Below are 27763 nucleotides of genomic sequence, written 5' to 3' on the forward strand. Positions count from 1 at the left end.
CATTTACTAAGTCAGTGTTTGTGTTGACTTCATATAACTGAACTGCTGCAGATAATGAGATTCAAATATATATCTGATACACACCCAGGTAGGTGTGTGTGTGTGTGTGTGTGTGTGTGTGTGTGTGTGTTTTGAGCATTGCTCTGCTGCATCCAAGACTCCAGAGTTGCTATTTTTTTGATGACTGAAGGGAGAATTAATTTTTAGTAAAAGCGGGTCTGCTTCACAGGCTCTGGTCTGTGGGGGGCAGGGCCGGTGGGCGGGCCCTGTGAGTCTGGCGCATGCGTATTGCTGACCGCACAACGCGCTGAAGGGTGGGGCGGCATCTCTGAACACAGCTCGCCGCCGCCATCTTGGATTGAATGTCAGCCGCAGCTTCGTCGCAAGGCGCGAAGTCCGGGTGTTGGCGATACGTTAGGTGTGAGGCCTCTGCGCCCGGCCCCATGGAGGCCAGTGAACTAGACTGCGCTCAAGAGAAGAGGTCAGACCTTACCCTGTTGGCTGGATTCCGTCGTGTTTTCCTGGGGACCCGTGGGGGGGGGGGGGGCGGTGACAGCCTTCGTGCGCTAAGCGGCTCAGGCCTGAACAGGCCCGGAGCGGACTCGCTCAGAAGTCCGGCTGCGAAGGGGCGACGAGCGGGGTGGAGGGAAGACTTTGCCGTTGCTTTGGCTTGATTTGGGTTGTTGCTGGATTCCTGTGTTTTGGTCGGGCTTGTTTCTGTGTGGGTCTGTCGCGGCTGGCGGGGGCGTCGGTCCTGTCCGGTGGGGCGGCCGCTGAGCACCGGCCCCGGCTCGGGGAAGGGCCCCGAGGGACCAGGAGGACAGAGGTGGGTTTGTAGCCTGTGAGGGACAGGGCAGGGGGAAGGAGCCCAGCAAGGTCAAGAACGGGGGAAAGTTCCTCTGAACTGCTACTTCCTTCTTCGACTGCTTTTTAACATTTTTAGTTCTTTAAAAAAATTTGTTTTTAGAAGTAGGAGGTGAAGTCACTTGCTATGCTGTGACTTGAGGAGAGGCATGAGTTTCAAATTTCTTTCAGGTCATGGATGGGCCTCCATTGCTGGCTGAGGCCCTGCTGAGGTTGGAGGCAGGGAGGGCGGTGGTGACATCACCAGTTCTGCGAGCCGTGAAGGGTTCTCAGCACCCTGGTTAGGAGGGCAGAGTGAGAGAGAGCCATCTCTTCCTGACCAGGGAGAGGGAAGGGTCCCTGGAGCACACCCTCGTGGCGGGTGGCCTGGGAGAATCTTACACATGGCCTTGGTCCCAGTGCAGATGTGAGGCCACCCAGTGAGCCAAACCCACATCTGCTTGTGTGATCTGCCCAAGAAAGGAGGGGGTCTTTTAGCTGTCCTTGTCCCCTGCCCCTCTCCCTGCCTCCTTAACATCTCAAAGACCCTGATGGCTGCTGCAGCCACTTCTCTTCTTTCTCACAGCTATCTGGGAAGGAACTTCTGGGAGAGTGGGTAGTGGAGCTCACTGAATCCATCTGGGGCTTCTTCCTGCTTCTCAGGGTTGGGATGTGAGGGAGTCCATTCCCTGTGGATCTGTTTCCCCACCCTAGTGGGAAGCACGTTCTCATTACAAGAAAAGTTTCAAGACCAGCAAGAGTGGAATCCTGGTGCCCAAACACCATTAGAGCCTCTCTTGCAGATTGTCAGGGTCTCCTGCTACATTGCAAGCATCTTGCGGGGCAGTAGACCTTTTACGCCCCAGAGATGAACAAGGGCGGCTGAGAACCTGTGTGGAGCCAGACCTGGGGCTGGGGGAGTGAAGGAGACACGTGCTCAAGGGCACAGGGGAACGTGGGGGATACATTGGTCTACGGGACGCCTCTGCAGGGGTGGCTCCTTCCCTGCCTGGGCTCCGAATCAGCCTGCCTGGTTCAGTGCCTGGCTCAGCCTCTTAGCAGCGGCTTCAGCTGGGTGTGACTCAGGATCTGCACAGTGGAAATGGTGATAGCACCTGCCTGGTAGGATCGTTGTGAGGTGACAGCACAGAACGCACGGGAAGCTCTTATCTACAGTCCCACTGAGAATGCATGCCGGCCACTGGGGAACCTCGTGTGTAACGGAGCTGAGCTGGTGGTGAGGGGCAGGATGGGGCCTGACACTGACCACTGGGCAGGGTTCTCTGCCCCTTGTTACCTCTCCCTCACCTTCCTGCCTGGTGAGGCCAGAAACCTCTGCCTCTTCCATTACAGCAGCCTGAGGCTGTGCCAGGACACTGAGGGAACCCTGTGGGGAGACACCCCCTCAAAAGATGCTTCACCTGTTAGCACCTAGGGCCCGAACTGACTCATGTGAGTGGGGTGAATGGCAGGCAACCCTGCCTGAGCATCTGGCTTACAAGGACAGCTCCCCACATGAGCTGTCTCAGGGTGCATTCCTGTCATTGTTTACTCAAGGCAGGGAACAGGCCAAGACGAGAGGCCCCTGCCCTGCTTTCAGAAGTGAGGGTTCAGTGGAAATACGCTGTCTGTCTACCTGCACTTCCCCTGCTGGCCATCTCTTCCTGTCCTGGTGACAGGAATGAGTAATAGCAGGGGCCCTCAGAGCCAGTTCACTTCCTCCTCCCTCTGCCACTTTGTCTTGGGAGCTGCTTAGAGCCCCTGGTCCTTCTGGCCTTACCAGATCCTGGTGTGGGGTGGGTGTGGCCGAGCATCTGCAGAGAAGCAACTGGTCAGGGCATCTGCCTGGGAGGTGGGGCTGGGGGAGGTGCTTGCAGGCTTAGGGAGCAGAGGCTGGGGGTGCAGAGAGCAGGGCACTCAGGAGCAGGAGCCTGCGGGTATGGGGACAGCTCCCAGGAAGCTGTGGCATAGAGCTGGGCAGGGTTTGGGTGGGTGGATGTTAACAGTGTCACCATCACCACCACCATCATTGTTGTCGCCATTATCTCTTGACATCCGTAGAGCAGTGTATGGAGTGTGCTGGGTGATTTGTTCATGTCTCGGGGACGGCTCTGCCCCTCACTAGCTGCTGGTGGACGCTGTCCTGTATGAGTCACCGGATTGTCATCAGTTCTTACCCCAGAAACTGAAGGCCGCAGGTCAGCTGGTGGGCCACAGAGCCAGGGGATTGTACCCCCACACTCACAGGGATGGCTGTTTTTGAGCCTTTTCCATGTCTTCAGTGCAGATTGCTAATTTAACCCCTCTCTCTGTTCTGCCTCAGTGCAGTCGCAGAAAGCAGTGGGGCATCTCAGAAGGGGAAGGCATGATGCTCTCAAGTTCCTGCCAGTGGACACTTAGATTGTTTCTGTGTGTTGGCTACTGTAATTAATGCTGCAGTGAACATGAGGGTGCAGATGTCTCTCTGGGATAGTGATTGCCTTATGCTAAGTGAAGTAAGTCACACAGAGAAGGACAAATACTGTAGGATCTCATTTATATGGAATCTAAAAAAAAAAATCTTGTAGAAACAGAGATCAGATTTGTGGTTGCCAGAGGCTGGAGGTTGGGAGTAGAATTGGGTGAAGGTGGTCAAAGGTGCAAACTTCGTAAGATGAATATGTCCTGGGCATGTATTATTGTACAGCATGGTAATGAGGGCAGCAGGGGCAGGAAGACAAGGGGCAGCTGGCAGAACAGGGTACCCGGGGGCCCGAGGCTGAGTAGCAGCTCCAGCACTAGCCTACTGGGTGCTCTGGGCGAGTGTCTACCCCTCCTGCCGCCTGTTCCTCATCTGTAGTGTCTCCAGCCTCTCCCCAGCACTGCTGTCCTTGACAGAGGCCAGGAGAGGTGAGGTTGCATAGATCTGGCTTCTCATTCCCGGGTGAGTGAGGGCATTGAAGGGCCTGGTCAGATGACCATGACCCTCCCGGGCCCTCCCAGGGCCCTTAGTGCTTAAAAGGTTTTTGCAGAAATAGTTTCCTTCCTGAGGGACTGAAGTTTGGTTTACTGTGTTAACCGAAATTTCAGAAATGAAGACCTGATGGAAATAAAGAGGCATTTATTTGGGGTCTGTTAGAACTGCAGCCTGGTACACACAAATTCAGAAAGCACTTGAGTTGTGTTCTGCTGACTGCAAAGTGGAGAGAACTTATACAGGCAAGACCTGCAAGGCCACCGTTAGTAACATGAGCTGTTGGTCAGGAATTATAATTGGAGCCTGGCAAGAAGTAAGGATTGTTGGGTCTGGAATGACAGTACAGCTGTGGGGGGGGACAACCTTGAGACCACAGAGTTCTAGATAGTATTGTTGTTTTAAAAAGGGCTGGTGTTTTGCGGTTTGATCAAGTTAAGAGAAAGCTGAAATTCCCAGTGGTGCAGGGACGTGTCTGAGGCCAGGTCCTCAATGGCTGCCCGACTCCGTTTTGTGAGCCTGAACTGTAGTTACACCGTTATGATTTCAGTCTTGTCATCAACTTGGTGTGGCTATTTTAAAGTGTGTCATTACTGATTAAATGTTCAGTTCTGGGGGGGAAAGCAAAAGTATCAATCCAAGTTAATGACAATATCAGGAACATGGTTAATTAATAAACACAATGCCAACAGCCATCATCTGCTCAGACTAGAAACTTCAGGATCATTCTAGACCTTTCCCTCCTTCATTCCCCTGATGTTGACCCCAGCTGGCACTTCTTCAGCCTTCCTCAGTCCCAGGGCTTACCTGAACCAAGTCCTTGAATCCTCCCAACAACCTATGAGGCAGGATGAATATTCCCACTTTGCAGGCAAGGGCCCTGAGGCTGAGAGAGGCCACTCATGTGTGCTGACTCAGGGTCCATGCCCTCTGCCACTTCCTTCTATGGGTTTTCTGTTCTCCCAAACCTGGACAAGTCTATCCCACCTCCCCAGTCCAGCCTGTCTGTGCCCCACCCCCTTTCTCCAACTGCCATTGCCCAGACCCACAACATCTCTCACCTGGACAGCTGCCACTGTTCAACAGGTACTCCCAGCAGGGCTGAAAGCCAGGCTGTAGCCTCACCTTTAGGGCCACCCTGGTGCCCTCCTAAGCTCCTGAGACATCCCCTCCCCGACCCCACCTGCTGGATCACTGCCTTGGCTCTGCCCAGGGAAGCCTCCGAGTCTCTAGGCTCGCTCATTTCAGACACCCCTCCCTGGTGCGTTGGGCTTCTGCCTGGGTTTCCCTGACACTCCCTGTGTGACATTTGGAACCTTCAGTATCATCTGTCGGTGTTGTGGGTCTGAAGGACTTACCTGGCAGGGCTATTCCCCCTGGTCTTATTATGAGATGTGGCACATGACAGGTAACATTGAGGCCTGTGGAGCCAGACCCTTGGAACTCAAGTCACACCTACTTGCTGTATGACCTTGGGTAAATCATTTAACCTCTCTGTGCCTCCGATTCCTCATCTAAATAGTATCCACCACACAGCATTGTCACGAAGACTAAGTGAATGAGTAAAGTGCTTCAAGCAGCACAGGGCATCCAGTGTTATTGACAAGTCTTCTCCCATCATGTCCCCAGGTGTCTGCTTCCTGCCAAGCTCTCATTGACCATGTATTGGCTGAAGGACATCCTGAAAGCTGAGCACCCTGCATGTATCAAACCTCTCTGGGTACCACCTCTAGAGCCTGGCACTGTGATTGTCCCAGGTTACCTGTGAAGGAAGAGAGAGGTCAGAGCTTAGAAGCCCTGTTGTCTGCCTCCAGCACCCTAGCTCTTAGAGGATGCCCTGACTGTACAATGGAGACAGAACAAAGGCTATGAAACACCCAGAGAGTGGGGACAATCACTTTAAATCTTTTTTTCGAGTCATGTTGTTTTAAATGCCATGGGCGGATGCCCATGTGTGCAGGGGCACTAGGCCGGGCCAGAGGCTCTTTGTCCTCTGAAAGACCCCGTTGTGACATTGAACTGGCCCCGAGTGATTCCGGGAACAACAGGCCCTTGTGTGGACCCTGAAGGCTGCACTGGCCCTTGGCCCACTGCTGGCAGTGCGAATGTTTTGCTGTCTCTTTAAGATCAGCAGAAAGAGGCCTTAAATCCCCCACTTGAGCTTCTACCAGGGTTCTGATAAGAGGTGCTTTTTAGGTTTTGGATTCTAGGATGTCGGTGAAGCTCAGCTCGTCTAAACTATATTCTCCCCAGGAGGAGGGCAGACCCAGTGGGGCCAGCTGTGAGTCCAACTGAGGGCAGGAGGTCGGGTCCCAGAGGAGGACCGTGTGCAGATGTAGCCCCTGCCAGGCCCCCCTGCCCTGCACAGGGAGTGCCCCTAGGACGTGCCCCTAGATCTCCCATGAAGCAGGGGGGCTGCAGTCACTGAAGTCATAGGCCAGAGCCTCCAAAATGTCCTAGTGGGATTTGTCCACAGCTGCCTCTTGTTCTTCCCATCCCGTGTGTACCACCCACGTGTGTAGTCACTGTGGTTTGTTCTGTTCAGAAAGCTTTGGCTCTTGGTCACGCACAGACATCGATTTCTTCTTAATCCCTTCTCAGGCCTGTAGAGGGATTTAGCTCTTTGTTCCATGAACTTAAAAACACCCAGTTATTCACCTTCTTCCCAAAGCATCATCCGGACTAGGGGAGCTTTGGCATTGTGGGGGCTGCAGAGTGGCACTCGGTAGCTGCCTGAACGGGCGTGGCTGTGACTTTGCAGCTCAGAGCAGTCAGCACCTTTTGGGAGACACTGCACCCAGGACCTGGACTTGGCCAGGTGGCCTCCTGCAGACCCTGCGCATGTCTGGGGCTCTCCCAAATGCCTGGGGTCATCCCCCACTGACATCAGGTCTACTACAAGGTCTTGTCTTAGTGTTACTTCCTCAGAAGCCAGAGGACAGACCCACATAGGGACAAGTCTGGGTACCCGAGGGCAGTAGGTGGCCATGGGGCTTCAGGGACAGAAGGAGCCAGCCCTCAGCCCAGTTCCAGTCCTCACCAGCTGAGTGAGTCTGTTTCCTTACCTGTGAAAGGACAGTAGTAGCCATCTCCTGTGCCCACTGGGAGGATGACAGGAGGCTCTCTATATGTAAAGCGCTTCTGCAGTGCCTAACCCAAGGCAGGTGCTCCAACATGGCAGGCAAGATGGTCACACGGTGCAACTGTGAGTCCTTTGTGCAGTGGTGGTTGGGTATTTGTGCCACCTGACTTTTGGTCCAAGTCAGGTCCACCAAGCAGGTAACCTCAGTAACCTGTAAGGAGTGTCCCACCTGTCCTTGGCATGGCATCAACCCCAGAGAAGGTTCTCTCCTGCCCAAGCCCCAGAGACAGACTGAGGTATGCCAGTCATGAGAAGTTTGTGGGGTAGATACCATCACACACCTCAAGGGCCATTGGTCCCAGCACATAGTAGGTCCTCAATCAACACACATTTTCTGTGGTCTGAGGACCTTTCTGCTATTGCCAAGTAGGCGGCTTGAATGCTACCTTCCCTAGGCAGCCTGGGTTTCCTGGGAGCATTGCTCTTAGCAGAGAGGCCTGCCCACTGGCCAGCGCAAACACTTCCTAAACAGCTGGATGCAAATGGAGCTGAGCAATAAGAGGCACCAGCAGGAAGGCTGGACCAGGGTCTGCTGGGGTTGGGAGAGGAGGAGTGGTCTGGGTGAAGACAAACAGGATCAGGAGAGGGCATGTTTTGAGGCTGCCCACCCCTATTAAAATCCAGTGCGAAAAGGATGCAAATGAAATGCTCAAGTAAGCTGCAGATTTAAAAAATGACCCTGGAGGAGTCCATAGGAGGAATGAGAAAATCATGTCAATCTTTTGCAAAGCCTAAGACTGAGGAGGGTTTAGAGTTAGACAGTTTGCACGTGAAAAAGAGAAAACAGGAAAGAGCATGTTAAAGCTCCTTTAAAGGGGGTGATTGAAATTTGGAAACATCGAGATACCTTTGAAAAATTCAGCTAAACCTCTGGTTTGTCTGTCTGTTCGTTCGTTCTTTCTTTCTTCCTTCCTTCCTTTCTTTGATGGGGTCAAAAGTGAGCCTCTGTTAGCATCATGGTGCTTTGTGAGAAAATGATACTTTCCTCAATCAACATTTAATGGCAAATTTTGTTAAAAGGTGACAAACTTACTATTATTTTCTAATTTTTATTTTAATTTTTGAGGATAAGTCCCAATCAAACCATTTGCTCCTAATTTACTGTAACATCCTAATCTAAATTTTAAGTGGATTCAGTTAAAACAGCCTTTTCTGAAGATTTATTTAGTTTTTTGGGGGAATGAGGGGGGAAGCTTATTTATTTAGGTTTTAGAGGCAGTACTGGGGATTGAACTCAGGACCTTGTGCATGCTAAACATGCACTCTACCCCTTGAGCTACACCCTTCCCCCTGAAAATGACCTTTTCTGATACAGTTACCCTGGGATAACAAAGGACCACCCGAAGATACCACTGAGACCCAGTTTAGTCACGAGGTCCCCAAATTGGAGGGGAGTAAGATATTAACTAGTTAAATCTCTGCTTGAGGCTTAAATCATTGCTCTGCATGCCTGCTAGCAAGAGGTTGTCCAGCCTCTGCCCTCACGCCTCCATGCTGGAAACTGGCCTGTTTTTGAGGCACCTGTTCGGGGTCCCAGCTCTGGAATATCATTAACTTCTTTGAATGAAGGGATAAAGGAGCATTTAACAGGAGCTGGGATTTCAGGATTCCTAACTGAGTGTCCTCCTTCCTAGTCACCGTCTCCTTCCATCCCAGACGACTCATACCTGAAACGTGGTCCTTAAGCACTTGTCACTGTGCTTCCTCTCACACTGTAGCCTGGTCCGCATTCTCTCCTATGGAGTCATCCAAGGAAAGTCTAAAAACAGTATCTTTTCCATGTTCCTAGTTGGGACACAACACAGAATACACTTGCTGCCCTGGACATTTCTGATCAGCTTTGCAAAAAGTGAGAAGACACTTCTGCACTTGTTTTCTTTGGGCTTAAGAACTTTCTAGTTGAGCACAGAAACCTTTATTTTATAGGAAGAAAGAATAGGGCCCCAGGCTGGTACTTGGTAAATTTCCAGAGAGGATGAGGCCTTCTGATCTCCCTGGTAGCTGGGGAGTATGGGGTATCAGCCGGGCGTTCTGAGATGCAGTGGCTGGGCACAACAGCTGTCATCTGAACTGCTCTCTGATGCTACCTCGGGTGATCTGGTCTAAGTCAAGGATTCCTCAGAAAGAAAGCTGAAATGAAATTCCCAATACTGGGGAATTAAATACAAAAAACACCCAAGAAAATATTGAACATAAGGGCACTTTATAAAGCATTTCAAAGGTTTATCATCTCCCACGGTGGACATCTGCAAATACTTGTTGGGCAAGTCTTACTCCCCATGACAGAATATCTGTGAACACGTAGACTATCCATGAAGACATAGTACATCCATGAATATTAGAAACTTGCTGCAGGATGGACAATCAGAAGAGCTCATGGAAAATTCCAGTAGACAGTTCTCAAGATCCTGTCCAGGGGTCAGCAGGGGATCCTTGTTTCATGGTCTCTGAGATCACAGTCCTCACTTCCCACATCCACTGCCCCCTTTCAAATAGGAAATGATCTTAGAAAGATAGCTCAGTAGTTAAGAGGATAAACATAGCAAGTCCCTTACCCTAAGATGAGGGTATATGGGAGAGGAGACCTAACACCCACAGAGACGCAGAGCGTTGCTATTTGTTTTCTTTTTCCATCATTGAGAGTATTTTTGCCTTCAAAATGTTATGCTGGAAGGTGGGCTGATCAGTTAACACCCTCTGGGTTTTCAGCTAAAGTTCTTCAGCTGCTTTACGAAGACTTCCATCTGATTAAAGAAAACACTGCGTGGACCACGTACAGCAGAGTGACTGTGTATGAGAACACCTGAAACCAAGGCAAATGACCGTTAATGGGTTGCATGGGGAGAGGGAAAGGCGTGGGGAGAGGGAAAGGCGTGGGCTGCCCACAATAGGGTGACCGCTTGCATGGTGCTCCTGGCTGACAGCCCTGAAGTTGTGGAGACCACCACTGCTTCGCATCACTCAGAGAGTTATCCTTTCCTGCAGAGCCCAGATGTGGCCCAGAATGCTCTCAGCACAGACTCCAGGGGACCTAACGACCCGCTGGCCTTGGTGTGCGAGGTCAGCTCTCTGCTATCACGCATCATTATTTGGTGCCACCCAACTAGAAACAAGGGCCCTCAGAGACCCCACAAATGATAATTGCAGGCGAGTATCAACTGCTTTTCATGGAAAACGTCCCTCCAGCAAACCACTAAGACCAGAGTCTACTAGCTCTGATCCCAGTGTCCTCGGGAAAGATCATGAACACGTGGCTTTGCTGTCCCTGCTTATGGTCTTGATGCTCCCTGGACCTCCTCAGACTAGACCCGAATTTTGTCCTAAAATTGTGAACTTCACGAGCATGGGCAAGAGAACCAGGCCACAGGAAGTGAGGGACTGGGACAGGGAGGAAGGATTTTGCTTTTGACAAAAGGAGGCGGCTTACTGAGAAAGCTGCTGGGAACAGAGGCCCTGGAAATGTGGAAACGGTCACTCTGTGCCCTGACCAGGCCCTGACCTGCCATGTTCGCTGGGCACCACCCATCCTATCACCCTGCTCCGGGTGGCTGGTCTCTGAAGGCTGCCTGCCCCCAAGCAGATACCTGCACCTGGCTTGTGACCTTGGGTGTGGGGTCGAGAGTTTCCAACCCAAGCACAGCGTCAGGCTGGCTACGCTCCCGTGACTATTGAAAATGCCCATAAAAACCAGCCATTACCATGCCTGCTCTCGCCCTGCCTCCACACCTGGGCGAACCCTCACCCTCATGGCCAGAGGCGATGAGTAAGCCGAGTTACTGAATAACCAAAGTAAGAGAACTCATCTGGGAACTCAAAGACACTGTCTGAGGGGAGCAATCACACATGAGTGAGAAGGCCCCAGAAGACACCTCTCCCCACCAGGAGGAAGCAATCTGGGGGACTCCAGACCCTGTGAGAACCCTGGGCAGAAGCAGCTCAGAAGTCCCCACAGGGACAGGAATCAGAGACTTGTTTTCCAAGGGAGATCAAGAAATGGCACACTGGGGACACTGAGAGCCAGGGACCTGAATGGACATGTACCTCGGCACTCAGAAACCCCTCTCCCTAAATAGCTGCCATTATCGACCTCCACAGTTAGTATCCAGGAACCTCCAGATTGCTGCAGAATTTTCCAGCAACTCTCAGGCAATTCCCACCAATCCCAGGGACCCCTTGAGGGCGGACTCCATGCTGCCAGCTGAGGAGGGAGGGAGAAGCTCAGGTTTTGAGGCAGGTCAGGAACCACAGAGTGGGTGAGAGGCAGGCCAGGTGCTCCCAAAGACCAGGGGTGTGTGGGAGAAGGTCTTGAGATGCCTCCCCACATCCTGGGACTGGCCACCCCCAAGACCATGGAAGGGCATGTTGTGGTTGGGCAGGGTGTGGGGTTAGATCCTGAGTGTGTAATCATGACCCCTTCTCCTGCGGCACAGATACAACTGATTCTTTGAATAGAAAGGCATGACTTTACATTGAATGGGGCTCATATTTCATCTGGGTGCCTTTAGCTCAGCTTACCTACCTGCTCACAACATTTGGATTCCTGATTCTAGCTCTGCTGACTTTGCCTGGACCTGCTCATGGTTCTCCAACTCAACTCACAAAGATGTAGGGGCATGATCAGTCGTGGGAGGGATACACAGATGTTGGGGTGGTCATCAGTGCAGCCCTGTGCAGCAGTGAGAAGATGCCCTCTGCGTCCCCACCCTCCAACGTGGACGAGCCCCACAGACCTAAGCTTGAGACAGAAGCTAGATGTGGGAGAAGGCACACGTATCATTCCACCAGCCTGAGGATCCAAAGCCGGCGAAATGGAACCCTGCAACTAGAAGTCAGGACAGTGCTTATCCTCAGTTCGGGTGCACAGTGAGGGCAGCAGGACCAGCGGGGGATTTCTGGGAGCTGTTTATTATGTTCTGTTTCTTAATCTTGATGCTTGTCACACAGAGGACTTGTGGATTGTGAATAATGGAGGAAATACGAAAATTCACCTGCATCCTGCTCACCTCTCTGGATGCATGTTTATGCTGCATTTTGATAGAAAGTAAAAGAGGAAGGTCGGAACATGGTTGAGCCCAGTGGCTCTCAAATAGTGATCAGCCTAGCGGGCAGGGTCATTAGCTCACGCACCTGGTTGTTCCATCAGGAGCTGACCCACTATCCACATTCCATCTACATTTCCCTGCTGTTGTCTGCAATAAGCTTACTGAAATCATTGTCAAATGCCTGGCTGATGTCTGTGCAGAGAGGAGGCTCCTGGGGTTGGGATGGGAGAAGTACATGTAAGCTCTGCAGTGAGGGGGCAATGAAATAGAGTCATTTGAAGGTGATAGAGGAGGCAGATTACCAGTCTCCCAAGGGAAAAAAGATGAGCCAAAGTGCTGCCTGGCTGTGTTACTGCTTAGAAACCAGCCATCGTGGGACATAAGCCAGTGTCAGATATGGCCTCACACTGTGGGCCATTTGAGGGCGTCAGGGAGCATGAAGTGGCCATGTTTATGGACCTGGGGAGTAGGTTGGGAGCTTAAGGGGAGTGTGTTGCTTTCCCGAGGCAGGGGATGCTGTCATGGGGGCCAGCAGACAGGCTTTGAAGACCTTTCCTGAGACCCCGCCAACGGAAGCAGGAAGGGCAGCCTCGCTAAACCCCTTCCCACCCCTCAACACCACCCAGCCTGTGGGCTTTCCCTCAGCCTCTGCTCTGCCCTTTCCAAAAAGAAGTGGAGGTGGCACAGCTCTGGCACCTGGAGCTGGCATCTCATGATATGTCAAGATATTTGACCTCAGGCTTTGTATAATAAATAGGTGGGTTGCTAGAAATCTGAGGAGTGCATTTCCCGCAACTTTTTCTTATTTTTGAAACAACATCCACGGTTAGAAAAACTTCTGACACCTTGAGTTAGCATCCAGGGACATAGCCACACATGTACAACTCTGGAAGAGAGTTCTATGAAACAACACATTCTCTTATTCTCTGTTATTCTGGTCCATTTCGTCAAGAAGAAAATTCGGCCATGACCTCACAGCTCACTAATGGATCTGGCCCTGCAGTTGGAGGACATCAGCGCTCAGAGACCGGCAGGCAAGGTGCCCCCAGTCACACACAGCCTCACCCCCACCTGCTCTACTGATGGAGTGGAGGAGGCTCAGCCCCTGTTCCAGCCACTGCTCACTGGGAAGCCTGCGGGGGAAGTGGTTTACTAGCTGTCTAGTCCTCCAGGGAAACAACAGGAGTCACCACCCCATTTTATAGATGAGTAAGCCAAGGCTCAGAGGGCACAAGGGACTTGCACAAGGAATGGGTGAGTGAGCTCCAGCCCCTCCTCCTGTCAGGCAGGAGACAGCATTGGGCAATGACAGGAAAGAGGACAGCCTGATCCCGGCAGCAAATCCCCACAACTGGGGGTCTGGACACGCTGCACCTGGAAGGGCCTCCCCACAGCCCCACCCTCAGAGTGAGCGCGTGGGAGACACTGGCCCCTCGACTTTCTGTCCTTGGGCTCAGCACTCCTGTGGCCCTGACTGTACGCTTCCTTGGAAGACTGGGGAGAGCTGGGAACCCAAGTGGCCATACTCTCTGCTCAAACTGGTACTAAGAGTGTGGGTGACAGAGCACCGGTCCTGGACAGCAGGGCCCACCAATTCCTTGTGACCTTGAGACAAGGTATGCATGTTCTTTGAGCCCTGGTTCTCCATCTGTGAAATGGGGATAATAACAGCATCTCCATCCTCGGGCTGCTCTGATGGGTAAATAAGATTGTTCACAGGGAGCTCAGACAGTGCCAGGTGTGTTTGGTCATGCCTTCTGACACATCTGCCTTCCCCGAAGCCCGCCCAGGCACGGACCTCTGGCCAGCCCAGGCCTGGGCAGTGCAGCACTGACCGATGGCTCAGGGAACCTGCGGCACATCGTTTCCCTTCTCTGGGGCTTTTTCCCTTCAGAAATGAGGGGGAAGGTGTACTTTATTCAAACTTCAGTGAAGTATTAAAAAACAGGGAGGGCCTGGGCAGCCTTTGGCTCAGCCTGTCCGTCAGTGGGCGGTGGGAGCCGTGAACATGGCAGGTTGACTGTGGACTCACCACGGCAGAGATGTTTTCATGGTACTGTTTGTACTTGAAGCCGTCTTGCATCTGGATGGTGGCAAAAGCTTCCAGGACGGAGGCACCGAAGTAAAACAGGGAGGCCACACAGTGGTAAGCTGCGTCCTGCAGGGTCAGAAGGGCCATCAGAGCGATGGGGCGCCCAGATGTGGAGATGCGGGCAGCTGTGGTCCCAGGAGGGTCTGTCCAGCCCACCTGTCCCCACCTGGCATGAGCCAGGTCCCTCAGTCATTTCTGCTACTTCCCTTGACAGCTCCCCTTCCCCAAACCCCACCCTGTCCTCACAGAGACTGATTACCCAGGGCCATGCAGCTGAGTTTTCTCTCACTGGTTTGGGAGCCAGAGTAAGGACTTTGATGGAGGAGGGACCCTGCTTTCCCTTGAGGTGGGATCAAGTAAGGGGTCAGGGAGGGGCCTCTTGGGATTGGTAGAAATTGATCTGGACCTAAGAAGTGTCATCTGTGGTCACATTCCCCAGGTCGGATGTGGCCTTGGTCGCCATGAGAAGTGTCATCTGTAGTCACAGTCCCCAGGTCAGATATGGCCTTGGTGGCCAGTGCAGAGTGAGAGGACTGGGCCGTTTCCATTGTTGTGTTGTTTTGTTTTATTTAGTTCTTGTTCATGTTGAGAGTTTGGGTGAGCAGGGGACTGGGGCTCCAGGCATGTTTAAAAGCAAAAAGGACGAGAATGGATCTCTGAGTAGTGATTTGAATGTGGTTTCCAAGTCTAGATTGGAGGCCTTTTGAGAGTAAGAGGCCCGGCCAAAGGCCCCTCTCCTTTCATGGGAGGTAAAGGCAGGTGGTCCCCGTGTAAGTTTACCTCCTTCATGGGTCTCAGGGCAGAATTCGTGCAGAAGAGAGATCCCAGGCCATCCCTCTCCCCTGGCCAAGTCCCTCTCTGGTGACCCTGCTCTAGAAGGCCGTGGCTGGGAGCTGGGCAGTGAGCATGGTCTCACACTCGGCAGCCAGGGCCAGTCCCCAGGACCCTGCCCTCCTTCTCCTGAGATGGAAACGAACTCTCCCGGGGGGTGGGAGATGCCAGTGGGCGCCTGGCAGGTGCAGGAGGTACAGGGAGGCTTGTTGGGCTGCTGGTCTAGGAAAGAGGCAGTCACACAAGAGAAGGGAGACCAGCTGTCAGAGAATTAGGCAGCGATAGTCGACCTCTGCCTTTACCTCCACTGACCGCCTGCTGCGGGGAGCCCTGGGCTGCTGTGCACAGCTCGGAGCTCAAGGCCTTGGAGGATGGGTAGGAGACATCCACAGGGCACCCCACCCAGCGCTGGAAAAGCCAGTCTCCCAGGGGAGAGGGCCCAATAGTACCCACCCCCTCTCAGACCCCCAGGGCTGGGACTCACCAGGGTGATCCAGAAAGTCCCACTGCCGTGTGCACCGATTACATACAGAAAGAGCAGGAGAGTGGTGGTTACGAAGCAGAACACAGACACGAACATCACCCAGCCCTGGACCAGGGGGATGGGCACCAGAGAGGAAGAGATCAGGATCCACACGAGACCCCCAAACACCTGCAGAGGGAGGGAGAGAAGAGGTGAGCATCAGACCAGGGGAGTCCGTGCCCAGGAAGGGCCAGACAAAGAGGCTGTGCTGGGGCACCAGGGGCCCTTTACAAATACGAATTCAGTTAATCCTCACAGCATCGCTCTGAGTGTGGTGGTGATCCATTTGTGAGATGGGAAAACTGAGGCACATTTAAGTTCGAAACTCGTCATCCCAAGAAAGAACTTATGCCATCCAGTTTTATCATTAGAACAGCAAATGAGATTATATCCTTCCTAGTATTTTTGCTATAAAAATATCCTTTCTTTTATAAGATGGTAGTGACCAGCAGTTACTTTTGGTTTTTACTTGACAAAACAAATTAGCCACACTATGTTATTTGCATTAAAAAAAACTTGACCCCTAAAGCCCCAAGTCCAGGAAGTGCTCTGACTACTGGAGGCAGGGCTGGAGTGGGGAGGGCCCAGGCCAACATGGTCTCCTTGGATGGCCTAGGACGGGCATGAGAGAGCACTGCCCCCATCATTAACCAGAAGCTAGCCCAGCTGGCGTGCACAGGGTCAGTGAGCCCCATGTTTTCAAAGAGGAGTGTAAGGACAGATGGAGGGGTCATAACCTCAAAGCCATAGTCCAGCTCCCCCTGCAGACAAGGCACAATCCAAGCTGGGGTTTTCTGTATTTATCTTCCCCTGTTCTTGTCCCTCTCCATCCCAGTGAAGTCACCTCCACCTCATCTAGTGTCCCCACCCAGGTAAGGACTGGGCTGAGCTTGGGCTGGGACACAGGTGGAGGTGGCTTTGTAGTCAGGGTTTCCAGTGTTCTGTGCCACTTGGCACTATCCTCCTGAGAGCCCGGGGACTGATGATGGGCTGTCCCCCAGCACTGTGTCACCTGTGGTGTGAATCCACATGTTACCCAGATCCTGTCTCACTGCACCTGCTGCCCACTGTCCTCACAAGTGTTCTCTGAGCCTCTTAGCTGAGAAACTTCAGGAGACAATTGCATTTCGATAGATAGGGCTGTGCAGTGAAAAATCTGGAGTTAGTAAAACCAGGCAGGGCCTAAGGAATCAAATGTGGGCATCCTTGCCCAGGAAACTTCCTCTACTGATGACTCTGACAGCCAGTGGGACACACTTTCCAGCTTATAATAAGTGGTGCAAAATCAATTAAATAAAAAATCCTCAGACTACTGTAGTGTAAGATGTACTTGTAGATTCATCCATAGTTGACTTTAAAATCAAAGAGATTGCTGGGCCTTTTCCATGACGGACAGTGGCAAAAGGATGTGATTGTGCTGATGGCTGAGACAGACTTGGATTTGGGAGACAGGAGTGTGTGGCATGGAGAAGAGCACGGGTCAGGTTTGCCCATCCTGTGGGCAGAGGGCTGCTGGCACGTGAGCTGAGAGGACCTCTTCCTTGACTGCACTGAGGAGGCTGTAGCATGTCGTTGTGCCTCTTGGGCCTCGACTTCCTTGTCTATAAAGGCATTTGGCAGCTCTTGCCTCACGTTGCCTCCTGGTCGAACTGGCTGCAACTGTTGGTGTGAGCCTGAGGCTTCAGCCTTGTGCCCCACACTAAACAATAACTGGAGAAGATTGCTCACCCAGGATGCCGGCAGCCCTGTGCAGACAGACGCAGTCAGCCAGTTTTAACACAGGATGATCACTAGCCCTGGGTGGACAAAACAGCCCCAGCTGCGGCACAGCCCCAGTCAAGTCTAGAAGGGAGGGGTGGACTTAGCTGGTGAGCCTGGCCAGAGGGTCAAGATGATGTTTTCAAGGATGAGGAAAGAGTACATGCCAGGCCCAGAGGATGCTGGGGCACTAGGGAGGTCTTGAAAAGGCCATGAGCTGGCATGACGTTTAGGGACAAGGAGTGGCTGGATGTGGGGCTTGAGGGACAGTGACCTCCAGACAGGACTGATTGCTGGGCCACCTTGAAGGCCTCCCAGGCCCAGCTCAGTGGAGAGCTGAGATTCAGTGTGAATCATGAGGCAAAGCCAGTGCCTGCCCCAGTCCACCTGCAAAGTGTGCATAGAGCAAACAGAGCGAGCATGGCACCTACGTCCAGGAGATAAGGCATCCCAGGCCGGGGCAGTCCACAGCACCCCACTGGCCAGACATTTGTCAAGAGCAAAGGCATAGATGAAAGTTCAAGCACTTCCATTCCTAAAGAAAACTCCCGGGAAGCACACTGATAGTCAATTGTTTTGAAATACTAGTCACACAAGTGGAGGCATGGCCCCAGTTTCTGGTCATCTCTGTCAATGGGCCAGATTTCCACCACCCCTGAGTGCACCCAGGTCACTGTCCTCCATAACAGAGTTGAGGCAGTTGGCCAGGTTGGTCTCAGAGAAACATCTTTAAGCTGGGTGGCTCAAGAGTCAAGTGGGTTGAGCTCTCTCTGGGTCCCAGATCCCCAAGCTAGAAAATGGGGGTGTGGCCTGGGTTATCGCTCTGTGGTCCTTAGTTCTCCTCGTACACTGGAATCACCAGAGGTACCTCAGAAAGCCCAGAGCCCAGGGTCTCAGCCCAGGAGAGAAGCAGAGTTACAGGGCAAGAAGTAGATATCCCAGGCTCTTTGCCAAAGGCCTTGGAATGTGTTTCCATAACACAAGCCCATGGAGGATGTTCTGGTAAGTCCTGTCAAACATGAAGAAATGGCTCCTGTCTCCAAAGTCCAGCAACACCAGCCGAGATGGCTCTCCAGTTACTTATTGGGTTCTGGGAGCAGAATTCCCTTCCTTTCCTCATCTTAAGTTTTCATCCCTGTCTTGCCTTGAACATGAGAGTACCTAGTCCTTGGGTGTCCTCTAGATGTGATGCAGCCTCAGTGTCTGTGATTGGGGTGGAGCTGATGACCTGAGGCCTCTACCCACCCTGGTGTTTCAGGACTGGAAACCACCCATCTTTTAGTCCGGTTTTGGATGCTGAGCACAGGTGAAGTTCTGTAAGAACCGAGGATATTGTACAAAACAAGACACAAAATTTCCAAACATTTAGAAAAAGTTTATATCTGTGGGATACCCTATCAAATGTTTTTTTGTGGAAAAAAAATTCCTCAGGAAATGATCTTGGGGAAACTTCTCCTGTGAACTCAGAGAAGGTTCTCTCTTTTCAGAGTTAACCCACAAGAGGCAGCTGAGAGTGGTTAAGGGTGTAGACTTTGGAATTACAGAGTTTGAATCAGCTCTGCCATTTAATGCTGGGTGGTCTGTTGTCCCTGGTAGGTTAATTCCTCTCCGACTGTATCTGAAAAATAGTGTTAACAGTAGTGCCCTCCCCATTAGGCTAGGGTGAAGTGGGTTTATGTCTGCAAGGTTCCTGGCACACGGTGGGTGCTCGAAGTGCTCAATGTTACAACTGTTGTTTGATGGGGTGAAGCCTCAGCTGTAACCATGTGAAAACCCCAGCAGGTAGGAGCTCAACATGCACAATTATCCCCTCTAAACATTCTTGGGACCCAGAATGTTACAGTAACTTCAGAAACATCGAAAAGAGAGAAAACCCTATGATCCTCCAGAAATCGACGTTGAGAAAAATGTGCCTGCCTCTGCGGAAGGAAATACAAAGGACATAAAAATATGAGAAAGCTTTCCTTTAAACAGTGAGCTCGGTTACAAAGAGAGAAAAGCACCCCTCCAGCACATTCCTGAGATTGGTAAGGCGTCTTCGTTGCTTGTGCAGGGCTGAGAGCTCTGTGTCCACAATTGTCCAGTGTTTTTGCTGCAGGACTTGGATCACTGAGGTCAAGGCAGAGGAATTGCTCACATTCTCTGGATATTTCTCTAGCAGTCCATTTTACTCTGTCACCATTGCCACAGGCACGCACTCTTCAATAGCAAGTCAAGACATGAACCAAGGATGTCCCATGCAGGCTGTCCACATGCATACCTGGTAGTGTGAACCCTCGGAGCCCAGTGTCAGAATTCCCAAGCTCCAGGGGCATTGTGTGCATCTTGAAGGTTCATATGAACAACAGTTTGTGCCTTGAAGGCTTGAGAAGTAGAGGAAACCGGCCACAGAACACAGGCTGTGCACCCAGCCCTGAGCCGTCCTGCTGCTTTGGTCAGGTGGGCAAAGAGCAGCTTCCAGGAAAGAGGAGAGAGATGGCCATGCCAAGCGAGGCGCATCCCAGCCACTCTGAGCTGAGCCCTTTAGTGCTCTCCCCAGGCCACCAAGAGTAGCAGCTCCAATTCGTGTTTCTAGAAATGTCTGTACCCACTGGACTATTTTTGTGGTCAGGTTTTTGCAGTGCCAAGAGGGCATGTGCAGGTGCTTAGACCGGTAGAGTAAGTGTGTTGCAGGAGTAGCAGCAGTGGCAGCTGTAAGCCTCGGTTGACCAAAAAAATATAGCCATTTAGTGAGGTAGAGTAGAGGGCACGTGTGTGTGTGTGGTGGTGTGTTGAGGCTGGTTAAGGATGAGTTGCTGCGGAGAAGGGAACAGGTACCAACGTACGTAGCACCAGGAGAATGCAGAGAGGAGGTCAGAGGGGAAAGACCAAGACCCCAAACACTGAAGCCTCCCCAGGAACCAGAAGAACGGGTCTGAGAGGGAGTCTGGGGACTCCCCTTGTTCTGAGGGCAGAGAGAGCAGGAAGCAAACTCTAGGGGTGTGTGAGCCCCACCACCGCCCTTGTGTGGAGAAACTGAGCTCTCAGAAAGTCAATGAAAGGCTTCCTTCACTTGCTCACTTACCCACTCACCCATTCATTCATTCATTCATTCACTCATGCATTTAACAGACACTGAGGGCAGGTGCAGATTTAGGGGCCCACCAGAGTCATCCCTGGTGACTCAGGGAAATAGACTTTAATCAAAGACACACACACTAGTAAATGAAGCCCGTCTCTCCCTTTCTTTCCTCTCTTACCCAGTCTTGCCTTCCTTTTCCCACTGCCCATACGTATCAAGGTGACAAGGCTTTACTTTAGTTCATGCATATTTTTCCCAGATCCTAGGACCTTGGTGCATTAAAGTGATTCAACATGAATTGTTTTTTTCCGCAACGTGAGCAGAACACTAGCCACTTAGTGGGAGGGACAGAGAGCCTGAGCTGAGTGTGCCCATCCAGAAGCTACCAGAAGCTACCAGTAGCCAGACCTTCCCACCAGAATGCAGAAGGCAAGTTGGAACCCCACAATGTGGAGAGTACCAGGTCCCCACTCCACGCTCTCAGGAACAATCTTGTACCTGCAAAGAGTTGGCCCACATCTCCCCAAGGCTTAGTGCTTCAGTGACCAGGGGTGCCATTGACCTGCCTTCCTCACACCCATCAGCATCCAAAGAGAACACCCTCTGGAGCATCTCATCAGCACCTCCCCCTGGTGGCTTCTGGTCCAGGGACCCATACTTGAAAGCCCAGGAGGAAGCCCAGCTGGGCTTTTGTCAGAGGTGGAAGCCAGGGCTCAGTGCTGAATCCAGGAGGAGTCAGCCCCCAGGCCCCACCCAGGTCCAGATTGGCTGTCCCCATCCCACCTGGCCCAGTCTCTGCTACCAGCCCTTCCCTCAGAATGTGTCCTGAGTCCAGAGTAAAGCCAAGCCATTCCTAAGGTTGTGCAGAACTGGCCTAGGCTGGCAGGCAGCACAACTCGCTCCCCAGCTCTCTCTGGCAGCCTGAGGGTGTGGGTGCAGATAGCCAGCCTCTGTCCCTGGCCTGACCTGAGTGTGAGCTGTGCCCTGCAGTGGCATCTGAAATCCTCCTACTCTTTCCTGAAAATTCTTGGACATGGGGGTGGGGAGGAATCTGCGTTGAGTTGAGGGTGACTTGTGGAAAGTTTAAAAGCCATCTTTTTCAACATACCTTGGTTGCAACAACATTCGCATGAGAATGCTGGAGCTGAGCCCCGTCATCACACTTAGCAGTTTCCAGAGAACTGTCGAAGTCAGTGACTCCTGATTAAATCAGGCCTCAGGTTCTTGAAAAACTGGAAAAGTCACTTCTCAACTCTGAGGACAAACCCCTAAGAGACCTCTGCCTATAATTCTTCCCCTCCCTCTAGAGAATAGGCAAGGAGAAAACCTTCGAAGCAGCTCCAAGGAGGGGCCTGTGACATGAGAAGAGACGCAGGGCTAGCAGGCAGTGGACACAGCCAGGGAAGCCAGGCTTAGTCACTGTCCTGCACCAACCAGCAGGGCCAGCCCCTGCTCTCCGGTGACTGTAGGACAGGTACATGGCTGGGGCAGCAGGGAAATTTCCCCAGGAGCAGAGAGGGTGCTTGCCCTGAACGGGGGAGAACCTCAGAGCACCTGGCTCCCTGCCCCAGCCTCTCACTGAAAACTGTCTCCAATATCCCGTTCCCTCATTAAATGTTGAGGAGGGGGCTGGCCTGGCCTCCCAGTGACCACTCCAGACCTAGTTGAATCGATGCAGTGCTTATCAAATGCAGATTTTGGGGCCCATCCAGGACCTAGTGACTCAGAACCTTTAGGGTGTGTTTTTGACAATAAGGCCTAGGAGGGTGTGAGCTCCCCAGTGGCTCTGAGCTGTTTCTTCACTCCTTGAGGGAACAAGAGGGAACCAGGCCTTGCCCAGGGCTGCCAGATGGGCAGCATGATCCCTTCTGCTGTGGGCAGTTCATTATGGGTGTTCGGTGAACGCAGGAACCTAGAACAGTAAGATCCACTAACTGCAAGAAGTGCCACCCTGGAGCTCGAGTTGCCAGGCAGGCTGCCTTCTCTCTCCGAGCTGCTCCTCCTCCCAGAGCCTTAGCTTTCCCCCAACTCTGAAAAACTAGGTTTCTGTGGTTCTGCACCCCTTGTCTCCTAGGAGTCGTCAGGCTGCCTTCCCAGTGTAGCCAGAATGTGAACCGCCCATCAGAAAGCTGCGCTGCCATCCAGCCCCTGCCCCACGCCCACTGCCCAGTTCCGACTGTGCTGCTGCTCCTTCCCAGACAAGTGAAGATCGCGGGCAGGTCCCAGCACTTTCCTGGTCACCTTCAAATAATACAAAGGCCTCAGTCACTATGGGTCCAAGAAACGGTCTCATTTGAGTAGCTACTAGGTAACTTAACTTTGATTCATTGTAAGAATCAAAACTGTCAACCTACACCAGGTGGCTCTCCCCTCTCCCTGCCCCCAAAAGTGCACACCGCAAGCTTTGCCTCTCACCAGCTGACCTGTCTGAGGTGAGTAGGCGGGGAGGCCAGTGCTGCCTCTGGAGACATGAATGGCACCCCTAGCACACACTTTCGAGAGAAATGTGCTCTCTTAATTGCCAGCCATTCTGTCAGCAGGTCCACCTCAAACAGGCTAGGGAGGAGGGAGTTGGGTTAAAAATTATTACATAACCCGTTTTCAGGCATTCTCTTCACTTTGTTTTGAAAGCGGAAGGTGTCTCTCCCAGCACTTTGTGAGAGAAGTTTCCTCTGGGGTCCTGGCCAGAGCTGAGAAGAAAAACATCCTATGTTAGCATCCTGTTCTGTGAACATGTCCCAAGTGTTCTGAAGCCTCTGGCTTGGAGGGAGGAGGAGGAAGGGGAACAAGAGCCTTGGCTCTAAAAGGAAAAATCCCCTCTTGGGTAGGGATGGGAGGACAGGCTAGAAACAGAGCTCCGGATGGAGTTGTTTGGGGAGAGGAGACATTGGACTTTCCACAGGTGTAGTGAGGGTACACCTGTGACCCCTCTGCCTGCAACAGCAGCATGGCCTGTGTGGCTTAGAGAGGCAGGGCCACACCACCTGGTTGGGCCTACCTTCCCCTTCCTGTGAGGACTCTACAGCCTTCAGAGAGCAGGAGCTTGGGGGTAGGGGTGCAGGGCCAGGGCTACATCCCTCCCTACTCTGTGGGCAGTTTTTTTCTTGTCTCAGGAACAGAGTGGAGCTCCACCCTATTGGCCCCGGGGGCTGAAAGTTTGACACCCGCACCTCCCAGGTTATTTGGGGGTCAGACATGGAATATGGACTGAGTAATCAACAACTCGCCGGACCACAGATTTAAAAAATAATTAAGCATTTCACACCCACTGGGCTAGCAAAAGTGTCTGACTTTACCGAGTATGGCAAGCGTGAAGAACAGTGAGGACTTTCATATGCTGCTGATGGGAGTTGAGGAAGTTTAGCTTGAAGCTTACGCAGTATGGGGACCTTCATAAAAGTCTGCAGAGTGAGTCAGAGTCTTGGAAGGGACCTGAGCAGGTGGGGTGGTGTTCCTGAGCTTAATTAAGCTTCATCAGCTTCCCAGTAACTCTGCTCCTGGCTGGGTAAGTTGGAATAACCCTTTTGGACAGCAGTGTGGTAACATCTGGGAAAATGAAGACGTGCATTCCCTATGACCCAGCCAGTCAGATCTCTCTATTTTCCCACAAGAGGTTCCCAACATACAAGTCAAGGGGCAAATACAAGAATGTTCTTTCGCAATGCTGTCTGCAGTATCGAAAAGCAACAAATTGGAAATCACCCAAATGTCCGTCAACAGAAGATGAATAAAGAGCATCAGAATATATAAACCTCAGAACAAAGTGGCATGAAAAGCATGTTGCAGAAGGATGTGTACAGGTGATACTACTATCATAGAGTCAGGAAACATATAAAACCCCGCCATGTGTGGTCATAGACAGGTAGGTGTGCGGTAAAGGTCTAACACATTCAGCCCAGGAGTTGTCCTGTGGCTGGAGGGAGGAAAGGAAGATCGTAGAATATCCAGGGGGCTTAGTGTCATCTGAAAAGCTCTGTTTCCTTAACACTGAAAGTAACTAAGGCAAGACATTAAGATTTGACAAATTTGAGTGATCATTATGGGAATACTCATTAAAGTATTACATAATTTTCTGTAATGTTTGAAATAGTTCTTAATTTTTAAGAAATGGAAGTGAAATTGGCATAATAGAAAACTATTTTAAATTGAACAGTTCAGTGGCACTGAATACATTCATGATGTTGTGCGACCACCACCGCTATCTAAGTCCATAACATTGTCATCAGCCCAAAAGGAAACCCTGTGCCCATTAAGCCTCTCCCCATTGCCCTCTCAGCCACTGGTAAACCAGTAGTTGGTGTTCAGTAACTATAGATTTACCTAATCTGGACATTTCATATAAATGGAATCATACAGTGAGACCTTTTGTGTCTGGCTGCTTTTACATAGCATAGTGTTTTCAAGGTTTATCAACTTCGTAGTCTGTGTCAGTACTTCATTCTTTCTAAGGCTGAATAATGTTCTGCTGCATTGACTATCATAATTTGTTTATCCATCATCCGTTGATGGGAAATTTGGGCTGTTTCCACCTGTTGGTTATTGTGGGTGGTGCTCCTTTGAACATGAATATTCATATACCTATTCAGGTCCCTGCATTCAATTCTTTAGATTATAAACCTAGGTTTGGAATTGTTGGATCATGAGGTAATTTTTTTTTTTGAGGAATTACCAAACTGTTTTTCATGGCAGTTGAACCAATTTACATTCCTTCCAGCAATGCCTGAGGGTCCCAATGTTTCCACATCTAGGCCAGCACTTGTTAATTTTCCAGTTTTCTGTTAACAGTGGTCCTAATTTCATGTGAAGTCACTCATTGTGGTTTTGATGTCACTTTCCTTATGATTAATGATGTTGAGCATCTTTCCATGTGCTTATTTGCCATTTGTATGTCTTTGGAGAAATGTCTATTCAAGTCCTTTGCCCATTTTCTGAACTGGGTGGTTTATCTTTTGTTGAGTTGTGATAGTCCATAATTTAGAGGAAAAAAAAAGCCTCCCAGAGTGGCCAGCTCCTGCTTGGACCCTTTAATTCTGTACCCTTTCCACACAGCAAAACACGGCTTCGGGTATGTATAATCTGTGCAGAGAAAAGTGTAAAGAACTGGCATCTGCTTTCTTTTCTGTTCTCCCAGGCACCCTGTGGGCGATCCCCAATCTAGGGAGGAAGAAAGAGATCCAGAGATGACTACTGAGGCATCCAGGGCCCCTTAGGCAGTGGGAGGAGAGTCAGGGCGTAGGGGTTGAGGTGGAGGAGAAAAAGTAACTTCTAAGACACCTGGGGAGGGATGCGTTCGGGGCAAGGGAGAATTCTTTCTTTCGGAAGCCGCTACCATCAGTAGGTCACAAAACTACTGTGGAAGAGTATGTTTCCGTTAATCCATAGTTCGGAGACTTCCCACCCCTGGGTTTCTACTTTCACTTGGTGGTTTGGGGAGATCCTTCCCACTCCCACCACCAAGATCTCCCACCAGGATCAACTGTTCCTACCTACCCTCCTGAACATTCCTTCCTCTGAGCTGTGACACCAAGAAGAGGCAGAGGGCACTGGGAAGCTGTCCCTTCTGTGAAGCCAGGAACAACCCCCACCCCAAAACACAACACCTGTCACCACCTGCTGCCACCTGAGCCGGCTCTTGTCAGGGCAAGAGGAGGAGGGTGCACCAGAGTCTTTTGCATGAAGCCCAGCTAACACTGTCTCCCATGATTCTTGTTATAATGCTCCCCAGACAGCTACAAAGGCAGAGCTAGCCATTCGTCAGGGCAACTTAAGGGACATTAGCAAGTCCTTTTGTTGCTTAAAAACCTCTCTGAACCATCACACCCCACAGTAACCATCTGTTTGATCACGAAACTCTGTCTTGTAAATACAGTAGCCTCTGAAGAAACCACCCATTACTTATTACCAGGTCATAGTTTCTATGTGCTCATGTCCAAAAATCCTGCCTTGGGCAAGCACAGGCTAAATGCTGAATAAAAGCAGGGAGATGAGCCATTTGGGGAAGGAATGTTCCAGTGGATGCAAGTCCCTTCCACTCTGGGCCTGGGGGTCCCTATATGTAAATGGTGAGTTTAGAGGTGTCCAGGGCTGCTTCCAGATGTCACTTCCTGGATTCCAGCTAGCTCCAGGATTGGAAGTCACTCTAGATACACCCAGGTTTGGGCTCAAGTTCAATGATAGGTAGCACCAGACAACCTTGACCTCTCAGCCCTTTCCTCCAAACCCTCCACTCCATGGATGACAGAACCTGTTCCCTTTGCTGTTCACACCCTCCTCCAACAATTAGGTGATAAGAAGCTGGAGTTCCATTTTTAAACAGTCAGGTTTGAAAATTTTCTTTTTTCTACTGACCGCCCAGACAGCTACTTCTGTGGTGAGGGTGCAGGAAAAGAGTCTTGTGGCACCGCACCCACAAGGAGATACAGCACGTCCTCTCCCAGATGAGGACCTGGCGCTCCCTGGGGAGTGGAGGCTGAAGGCATTCTGAAGCCTCCTGACAGCACTACAGGAGCGCACAGTAGAAAGCACTTTCCAGAGTCTTGCGGGGAGGCTGTGAGGCTCCAGTGTAAGGAGGGACCGACAGCAGGTGCAGAGGTCTTTAGGCTGCTCAAGGTCAGCCAAGGCTCCTGTCCACTCTTGCTAGTCTCTCTCCCCTCCTCCACCCCCCACATAGGGCAGAATGATTGTCGGGGAGCAAATGATGGCCCATTGTATTATTTCCAGATCAAAGTTCTCACAAATTTGCTCGCCAGAAAGGTTCGAAGTCCAGAAGGGAATAGTCCGGATTCAGCTCCTCCTAGGACACCAACCCAGTTTCCAACCCCGGCCAGTAATATTCAGGTTTCTTTTATTGATTTTTAAAAATATTAATTGAAAGCCTAAGCCTGGAGCGAGCTGGGCACCTTCATAAAGACGTCGCTCTCCAGTAAGGGCTGCTTCTGCGCTGCCCGTGGGAAGCAGATCCCTGGCGCCGCTTTGGAAGCCGCGCGCTACGAGTGTACCCTGGCCGGCTCCCGACATCTGACTTGTGCTGTGAATCTGATTTTTCCTCCTAAGTCCTGTAGGCGATTTTCCCATTGTCGTAGGCTACTTGGGGCCAAAGGACTGGGGGAGGGGGCGTGGTGGAGAGACTTTCCTCTCCAGGGCCCTGCTACCCGATGCTCTGGGACCCGCGTGGCTTGCGGATCCGCCGGCGCGTTGTGCGGATCCCGGGCGAGAGCGCAGCACGGCCGGTCCCATCCCGCCCTTCCCCGGCCCGGGCGCCGGGCGCGCCAGCCACTCACAAACTCGAAGACGAAGAGCAGGTCCGGGAAGGTGGTGAAGACCGCAAAACCGCTAGGCAGGCTGCTGCCGCCCGACGCTGCTGAGGGGGGCATGCTGGCGGACTGGCGTCGACCTCGGACCCGGACGCGCGCGGCTCTGGCTCTGAGCTGACCGCTCGCGCTCTCGGGGAGCCCAGTGGCCGGACACTCCCGCGCGCGGGTTAAGAGCTGGGGCGCCGGAGCTGAAAAGGGAGGAGCC

The 27763-nt window shown here is 51.8% G+C and overlaps 1 protein-coding gene and 1 long non-coding RNA gene across 2 annotated transcripts in view; one reads left to right on the top strand and one right to left on the bottom strand.

Annotated features, from left to right (window-relative positions):
* The first annotated feature begins 351 nt into the window (after nt 1-351).
* Nucleotides 352-27763, top strand: part of LOC140690000 (uncharacterized) — a 44411-nt gene continuing 16999 nt past the window's right edge. The window contains exon 1 of the long non-coding RNA XR_012065162.1: nt 352-481. This is a non-coding gene — a long non-coding RNA (uncharacterized lncRNA). The remainder of the gene's footprint in view (nt 482-27763) is intronic.
* MAL (mal, T cell differentiation protein (MAL blood group)) lies at nt 9123-27754 on the bottom strand. The gene is made up of 4 exons (XM_072951445.1): nt 27526-27754; nt 15388-15555; nt 14013-14138; nt 9123-9741 (listed from the first exon to the last, which is right to left on the bottom strand). Exons 1-4 carry the CDS (start codon nt 27616-27618, stop codon nt 9667-9669), a joined length of 462 nt encoding a protein of 153 aa, XP_072807546.1. The 5' UTR covers nt 27619-27754; the 3' UTR covers nt 9123-9666.

This window comes from Vicugna pacos, chromosome 28, assembly GCF_048564905.1.
Source record: "Vicugna pacos chromosome 28, VicPac4, whole genome shotgun sequence".
Lineage (NCBI taxonomy): Eukaryota > Metazoa > Chordata > Mammalia > Artiodactyla > Camelidae > Vicugna > Vicugna pacos.